General features: G+C 38.7%; 1 protein-coding gene across 2 annotated transcripts; it reads left to right on the forward strand.

The window, feature by feature from the left end:
* The first annotated feature begins 465 nt into the window (after positions 1–465).
* On the forward strand, positions 466–9,326 carry LOC306896347 (butyrophilin subfamily 1 member A1). 2 transcript variants are annotated; one of them, XM_079460247.1, is made up of 8 exons: positions 610–778; positions 5,731–6,093; positions 6,161–6,460; positions 6,902–6,994; positions 7,078–7,113; positions 7,352–7,396; positions 7,493–7,510; positions 7,851–8,000. In XM_079460247.1, exons 1-8 carry the CDS (start codon positions 733–735, stop codon positions 7,874–7,876), a joined length of 927 nt encoding a protein of 308 aa, XP_079316373.1. In that variant the 5' UTR covers positions 610–732; the 3' UTR covers positions 7,877–8,000. The 2 variants fall into 2 exon arrangements, with proteins under 2 accessions (XP_079316372.1, XP_079316373.1); XM_079460246.1 differs by having other exon boundaries at positions 466–778; positions 7,493–9,326.
* The last annotated feature ends 5 nt before the right edge of the window (positions 9,327–9,331 follow it).

Below are 9,331 nucleotides of genomic sequence, written 5' to 3' on the forward strand. Positions count from 1 at the left end.
TTATTATTATGAATAAACATCATTGTGGTAAACATCACTGTTATTTGTGAGGTTACCGAGAGCTCATCTGTTTTTAATGCTGTCAAGTTCACTCATATTCATTATATCATTCATAACACTGCACTGAAGTCCATTCATTTCAAAGTCTCTTAAACACATTGACTGTAAAGTTGGTGAAATAACGGCATGTTTATAGGTTTTAACGACATATCTTATATTCATAGATCTTACCCAGATAGAACAGATCTTAGAAAGAGCTGTTCTTCATCCTTTCTAAATCATATACACACTATTCAGGTCTATATGACGTCTCAGAGATGCGATGCAGATGTATGTGTGCTATCAGGGTATATTTATATTACTCTCCATACAAAATGCTGCTATAAATGTAGTCAACGTTGTATTCAGTGTACTTATATATTTAGCTAATGTATGCAAATATAGTTGCTGTGAGCCTCATGAACCACGTGACCACACGGCGTGTCGTAACTCTGTCTAAAACATGATATTACATTCTCATGGTTCTGCCTGAAATCCACATATTTACACTTTTCACTTTCTTTTATATTTAATAATGTCTGTTGATATCAGTTCAATGCTTTGGCAATATTGTAAGCATCATGTGATGACGTCATGGAGAAAGTGAAAGTAGAGGAAGAAACGGTCGAGGCGGATCGTGCGGCCATTGCTTTTGTCTCAATATAAGTCTTGTGCTTTTATATTCTCACAGGGATGTTGTTGTGTATTGTTCTCGGTGTGAGTCTCTTTCAGGCTTCAGGTAAGATGCAGTAATGCTTTATACTCTCGAGATCAATGACTATATCCTTCATGTTATCCGTCTCTCTCGCGGTTTCTCGACCGCGGTCAAGCCAGCCGCCGTTTGATTCATTATGCGCGCATACTTAGTAAACTACGGTACTTTCTAGAAACACCGCTTTTAAAGCTTTATTTAAATGCGGATCGTCTGTGTGTCTCCTCAATATTATATATTTTGTTTTACGTTTAGAATTTCCGTAATTGAAGAACATTTTTGTCAGAATGTTTGCATTATGCATGTTGTGAAAGCAATGTCTCCGTCTGCAACTTTTGTTTAACAGTTACTGTTACTGATATTTCCGTCAAATAAAACGGGTTAAAATTGTTTTACCTGTAGCCTACTCCTGTGAAATTATTTTTTTAATGTGTATCCTTTAGTAAATGTGTTGTTAGTGTCTAAATGATTAGCTCCAAAATGCAAATACATGATTTTAATACAGTAACATGAATTTGTACAAGTTTAACTGTGTAATGGCTTTTGAAAGCGTATTATAGCGTTTTGAAAAAACATGCTTTCCTACTATAATGACTTATAACTAATGGTAATGGTTTACTGTTGCATTTGGGAGAAATTGTAATTTATCCACTTTAAATGCCTATAGAAACATGATTTCTGATAAGTTTCAAAAACGGATGGTCTCTTCCTGTAGGGGGCATCCCACACTATATGCACAAATAATTAATATTGTGACATTTTTTTTCGGCCCGTAACTAGTCGTAACAAATCGTCTGGTTTATTGAGGAATGGTGAGCTATGACTTTTATAAGCGATCAGGCGAAGGGGGTATGATAGGGGGGCAAAAACTCGCCCCAAAAATCCCATTGACTTAACTTTACGACAAATTTCGGCGGGTCGTAGCTCCGAGCGAGAATTTCGTAGAGACATGCTGGTAACGACATTTGAAGAGGCTGGCAGGCCCTGTAAGAACATACCTCACAATGGGGTGTAAGTTGCACCCACCCCTGGGGTGTAGGAGCTCCCCCAAAAAGCCCCACTGACTATAATGGATGCCCATATAAGGAGTTAAAATGTCCCGCATGATATAACTTACATTTACATTTACATTTATTCATTTGGCAGATGCTTTTATCCAAAGCGACTTACAAGTAGTTTTTTACAGTGGCACATTACTGCAGAGCAATCAGGGGTAAGGTGTCTTGCTCAAGGGCCCTTCAGTCATGACTTGCTGGTACTGAGATTAGAACCTTCTGATCACAAACCCAACACTCTAACCATTAGGCCACAGCTGACCCCACAACTTAGCAGTACCAGGCAACGAATCAGCATCCCAGGAACTTAAAAAGATATGAAGCCACGCCCATAGCAACCATTTACATGGACTTAGCAACCGATCCTATAGACTTCCATTATAAATGGCCCACATTGATATCTTGTCCACACAGTGTCGTAGAGACAAGGGGATGGTCTCATTTGACTCAGGCATTCAATTAGTCTGTCACAGGATCATTGTGAAGCTTTTAAGCCACGCCCATTGCAACCAAATAGGTTTACTTATTTTACAAGATGTATATCTCTGCATCAGAACATCGTAGAGACATGGGAGTTGGTTCATTTCACTTAAACCTCAGAGTTTTATAAATTGTTTAATGCCAAGCCACGCCCATGGCAACCAAACTGCTTAGCTTAGCAACCGTTAGGGCCAATAGCAAAACCTTCATCTTTGCATCAGAACATCGTAGAGACATGGGGGTTGGCTGTTTCACTAGTGGTTTGAAGGGTCATCCCCCTAGCCCAACACCAGCATTTTGCCACATTAGCACCACTTTACAATTTCTTCAGAGAATGTACCTTTCAATTTATAATTAATGTGTCTATAACTTTTGAAGCAGAAAAATTACAATTTCGGCCATCCGTTTTTGAAACTTATTAGAAATCATGTTTCTATAGGCATTTAAAGTGGAAAAATGACCATTTCTCCCAAATGCTACAGTAAAATGAGTCCATGTATGGTGTGCATATAGTGTGGGATGCCCCCTACAGGAAGAGACCATCCGTTTGTGAAACTTATTAGAAATCATGTTTCTATAGGCATTTAAAGTGGAAAAATGACCATTTCTCCCAAATGCTACAGTAAAATGAGTCCATGTATGGTGTGCATATAGTGTGGGATGCCCCCTACAGGAAGAGACCATCCGTTTGTGAAACTTATTAGAAATCATGTTTCTATAGGCATTTAAAGTGGAAAAATGACAATTTCTCCCAAATGCTACAGTAAAATGAGTCCATGTATGGTGTGCATATAGTGTGGGATGCCCCCTACAGGAAGAGACCATCCGTTTGTGAAACTTATTAGAAATCATGTTTCTATAGGCATTTAAAGTGGAAAAATGACAATTTCTCCCAAATGCTACAGTAAAATGAGTCCATGTATGGTGTGCATATAGTGTGGGATGCCCCCTACAGGAAGAGACCATCCGTTTGTGAAACTTATTAGAAATCATGTTTCTATAGGCATTTAAAGTGGAAAAATGACCATTTCTCCCAAATGCTACAGTAAAATGAGTCCATGTATGGTGTGCATATAGTGTGGGATGCCCCCTACAGGAAGAGAACATCCGTTTGTGAAACTTATTAGAAATCATGTTTCTATAGGCATTTAAAGTGGAAAAATGACCATTTCTCCCAAATGCTACAGTAAAATGAGTCCATGTATGGTGTGCATATAGTGTGGGATGCCCCCTACAGGAAGAGACCATCCGTTTGTGAAACTTATTAGAAATCATGTTTCTATAGGCATTTAAAGTGGAAAAATGACCATTTCTCCCAAATGCTACAGTAAAATGAGTCCATGTATGGTGTGCATATAGTGTGGGATGCCCCCTACAGGAAGAGACCATCCGTTTGTGAAACTTATTAGAAATCATGTTTCTATAGGCATTTAAAGTGGAAAAATGACCATTTCTCCCAAATGCTACAGTAAAATGAGTCCATGTATGGTGTGCATATAGTGTGGGATGCCCCCTACAGGAAGAGACCATCCGTTTGTGAAACTTATTAGAAATCATGTTTCTATAGGCATTTAAAGTGGAAAAATGACCATTTCTCCCAAATGCTACAGTAAAATGAGTCCATGTATGGTGTGCATATAGTGTGGGATGCCCCCTACAGGAAGAGAACATCCGTTTGTGAAACTTATTAGAAATCATGTTTCTATAGGCATTTAAAGTGGAAAAATGACCATTTCTCCCAAATGCTACAGTAAAATGAGTCCATGTATGGTGTGCATATAGTGTGGGATGCCCCCTACAGGAAGAGACCATCCGTTTGTGAAACTTATTAGAAATCATGTTTCTATAGGCATTTAAAGTGGAAAAATGACCATTTCTCCCAAATGCTACAGTAAAATGAGTCCATGTATGGTGTGCATATAGTGTGGGATGCCCCCTACAGGAAGAGAACATCCGTTTGTGAAACTTATTAGAAATCATGTTTCTATAGGCATTTAAAGTGGAAAAATGACCATTTCTCCCAAATGCTACAGTAAAATGAGTCCATGTATGGTGTGCATATAGTGTGGGATGCCCCCTACAGGAAGAGACCATCCGTTTGTGAAACTTATTAGAAATCATGTTTCTATAGGCATTTAAAGTGGAAAAATGACCATTTCTCCCAAATGCTACAGTAAAATGAGTCCATGTATGGTGTGCATATAGTGTGGGATGCCCCCTACAGGAAGAGACCATCCGTTTGTGAAACTTATTAGAAATCATGTTTCTATAGGCATTTAAAGTGGAAAAATGACCATTTCTCCCAAATGCTACAGTAAAATGAGTCCATGTATGGTGTGCATATAGTGTGGGATGCCCCCTACAGGAAGAGACCATCCGTTTGTGAAACTTATTAGAAATCGTGTATTAAAACCACTAAACTTGTTTTGAACAAATACAAATCATGTTAATTGTCGTAAGAGTATAGATATTAGACAAATAATTGAATTGGATAAACTGTTTTATATGCAGGACAAAGGTCTATAATAATAGGCTAGTTTTAGACGGAGACATTGTTTTTACCATAAAGTTGGCCTACTTTAGCCTACAGAAATTATAATGCAAACATTCCGAAAAAAATACATAAATTACTACAAAAACGACATATTCTAAACGTAAAACACAATATATAATATTGAGGAGACACACAGACGATCCGCATTTAAATAAAGCTTTTAAAGCGGTGTTTCTAGAAAGTACCGTAGTTTACGAAGTATGCGCGCATAATGAATCTAAACGGCGGCTGGCTTGACCGCGCTCTCTCATTCAAAATAGACAAAAAACGGATCGATCAATCTCCAGTAAAGGGAGGATAACATTCTGTACAGAAATCACCAAACAACTGAATCATTACACTTCGACATTCTGTACATTCATGAATGTAATATATATTGATGTCCCTCTTGCAGCTATATTTCTTTGTAAAATGGTGAAACATGTTGTTAATTTCCGGATAGTATTGATTTGTTGTGATCATTCAGTGATGAAGTGAGAACAGAATCTCTCCTCCTGGGATCACAGAGGCTTGCTGGGATTGTTTTTGGCTGGAGTGCTTTTTCAATTCATATAAACACAAAGGAAGCAAAGCATGAACAACATATTTCATTTCAAGGTTAAATAAGTCATTTCATTGAAACGCTTATTGTGCATACAGCTATAGCTCATTTGTGTTGTGTTGCAGATTTATTCTGTTGTGTTGTAGCTCGACTGCGTTGTGAACATATATTTGCTTTTTAAAGTGCGCTGGGTTTTGTGAGCCAAAATAAACAAATAATACACCTAAATACAAATTTCATGTATACATCCAAACAATATTCCTTTAGAGAGAAATATAAATATGTGACTTCGACACATTCTAGTGTTCACAGGTGCAGTTATAACTCACTCATGTCCGTGTTCTTTTAGTCTCAGAGCACTCAGTGGAGGTTCTTCCGGGTCAGATTGTGGGTCGGGTGGGTTTGGCGGTCACTCTGCCCTGCTGGATCTCTCCTGAGACAGACGCTGGAGCTCTGGAGATCCGCTGGTATCGTCCCGAACGCTACAACACTCCTGTTCTCTTCTATCAGCATGGAAAGATTCAGGAGGTTCAGGAGGAAGAGTTCAGGAACCGCAGCTCTCTGAGCCGACGCTCCGTTCTGTCTAAAGGACTGAAGGAAGGAGACGTGTCTTTGCGTTTGGACAATCTCACACTTCAGGACGGAGGTGCGTTTTACTGCTATGTGAGTGGAGACTGGCACGGCAGTCAAGCTGTGACGCTCAACATCAGCGGTGAGTCAAGAGAACGTGTGGTGTGTTTCTTGTTCTTTTCTCTATGACTAACTGTCTTTGGGTTCAGCTTTGGGACGGACACCCGTCCTGTCTCCACAGCCCGTGAATGACACACACGTGAACGTCAGCTGTAGATCCAGCGGCTGGTTTCCAGAGCCGAGCGTCGTGTGGAAGTCAGACAGAAGCAGGCTTCTCTCCGCTGGACGAGTTTCTCACAGTCGTGGAGCTGATGGGACGTTCTCTGTCCACAGCTGGACACTGGTCTCTCTCTCTGACACGCCACAGGTCTTCTGTCTTCTGTTGCTCAACGGCGGAGAGGAGAGAGAGGGAGCAGTGGACGTACAGGTCTTCAGATCTTCACCTTCAGGTGAGAAAACACATTGCTCTTCATCTCAGATTTAAAAACATACCTTTGAAATCATTACAAATCTATTGTACACTTATACAGACGATCATGCAATGAGCTTGAATGAAGTTTGTGTGAATGACAGACAGACACAACATGATCATTTTATTGCTTGATATGTTCTTAAAAATCATTTCTTAACAACAAGACTGTTTAACACTATTATTGTAGATTCTATTGTCACAATATGAAATCTCTACAATACACAAGTTTTGCCCTCTGACTAATGTACAGAAGCGTCACACTTCAGATGTGTGTCAGTTTGAGAAAGACGTGTTAGTCCATCATAAAATAACTGTGTGTGTGTTTTAAGAGCAATGTTATCAGTAAATCCAGCCTCAGGAAACTGATTTTGAGACCTCGACATTAAATATAGATGTAACCCTTTGTCTCTTTCTGAAGGTCCATGGAAGGCACTTTTCATCACTTTTGTGATTTTTGCTCTTTTGGCTCTGCTTGGTTTCGTCTTATTCAAACACAGAGACAAACTAACAGGTGAGATCTACAGACAGCTCACAGACAGGTTTTATCCAGCACATCACGTGTTGACATACTGTATGTTTTATGTTCACATGCAGGTAAACAAACAACAAAGAACAAGAGACATGAAGCGAGTGAGTAAAACCACACTGACTCCAGTTTAACATTCACAGAGTTACAGTCACAAATTCAATGTTCCTTCAGTGATCTGTTGTAAACTGGTCTAACACAGATTTCATTTCAGACAACAGAGATATTAAAGCAGATATCACAACACCTCTTTCTTTTTAACATCGACATAAAACTACAAACCTTCCAATTCAGACAAATATTTTCTTTCTCTAAATATTTGTATTTTTTCTTTCATTTTAGTTCGTAATGGAATTATTCCAGTTGAGGAGTTGGGAAAATACAGAGGTATGAATGGATCTCAGTTAATATGTGTTTATAAAATCTCTGACAAATAAGAGTCATTTGAGAAGTGTTGATGGTTTATGTTTATGTTCCTGACAGCTGTGATCACGCTCAACCGTGAGTCTGCACATCAAGGTCTGATGATTTCAAAAGATCTTAAACTAGTGAGAGATTCTTCAGATTATCACTGGACAGGAGATGGATTTCCATATGAACTGTGTGTATGTGGAGCTCAAACATTCACCGCTGGAAGACATTATTGGGAGGTTGAGTTGGTAAATAATAATATAGACCCTAAAAGTTTCTGGATTATTGGTGTAATGAAAGTCAAAAACAATCCTTCAGCAGATAAAACTGTTTTAACTCCATCAAACGGGTTCTGGTTCTTGTGTTCAGATGGTCCAAAAGGCTTTTACACAAACACTGAACCACCAATAACTCTCTCTCTTTCACCCAGACCTCAGCGTGTCGGTGTTCTGTTAGATCATGATTCGGGTCAGCTGTCATTTTATGACGTCACTGAGAGTAAACATCTACTGACCATCAGCACTAGATTCTCTGGACCAGTTGTTCCTCTCTTTAATCCTGGTGTAGGTGATACAAGTCCATTAAAAATTGTGGATGTTCCAGAACCTGAAGACTCACCTGCAGAGTCCAGTGAGCCTTTACTGCAGAAAGCACAAAACTCGGTCTGAAGAACACACCGTTATATCTGGCTTTTAAAACATTCCACTGTAAAATAAAGATGTGCTGATATTGACCCTGAGAGCATCTGAGATCAGTCTGGTGATCTGTTATTATAGTCTCAGTGTGTGCACGCTACACAAATGTTTATGTTCACGCAGACTTTCTTTTTTAATGCACTGATACACAGAATACTCACATATTTAAGGTTAACTCAATATAACTCATGTACTTATTTCATCAGTATATTTGGATAAAGGTAAGGTACATGAGTTTACTGTTTACCCAAATGTGTATTTTCATATCTAACCACAAACTAAATGAACTTTTCTCTTGTATTTGTACACATTCCTGTAGCTCAGTGGTAAGAGCATTGCGTGCAGGGGATTGCAGATACCTATGTATAAATCTATAGGTAATGTATAATGTAATGTAAGTCACTTTCAAGCTGTCTGCTCAAACAGTATGTAAATAATCTTGTATGTTGACCGTGTGTTTAACTCTTCTGTATGTGCTGTTTTAATGCTATGTGAGTTGAATAGTAATCCTGAAAGATTTTCCATACAGTGTCTGGTGAGATTGCTGTTGATTTTATTCAGAGGATCAAGATCATTTACACAAACACTACTGTACATCACTCCTTTAATTCATAAATGCAAAGTTTTGATGTTATAGAGGCACATCAACCACGACAGAAGACAGAACGAGTTATTATAGCATTTGAGAAGTGAATGATCTTTGAGCTCACACAATAAAACCTACAGATCTACATCATCAACACTGTGAGAATAACATCAAAACCTTCAGGTGTGTTTAGGGTTGGAATGATATCTTTTTCTCTTATTTTTGATAGTCAATGTGAGGTGTGTGTAAATGTAATGAAATGTAATATTTAGGTCAGTGGTTGCAAACCTTAGGAGGGAACCAGAGTTCACATGAGGGGCGGGAGCTGACATGCTTTGAGGTTAAATAAAGCTGCAGAAAATGTTCCACTGGTCATTGTATATAAAAATACTTTTAAAAAAATCATGTGCTTACTATTTCAAGATAAGGCATATCTAATAATGATTTCAGGGGGTTGGGGGGCTCCGATTGTCATGTATGAACTGGGGGTCCACAGAATAAAGGTTGGGAACCACTGATTTAGATGAATGACTGATGTTACCTGTTGAAGATGAGCAGAGACGAGTCTGAATCTGATCTCCTGTAGAAACAGATCACGGTTACACATAAACATGTGCTTGTCTGTAAAAA

Source organism: Barbatula barbatula, assembly GCF_947034865.1.
Source record: "Barbatula barbatula genome assembly, chromosome: 1".
Lineage (NCBI taxonomy): Eukaryota > Metazoa > Chordata > Actinopteri > Cypriniformes > Nemacheilidae > Barbatula > Barbatula barbatula.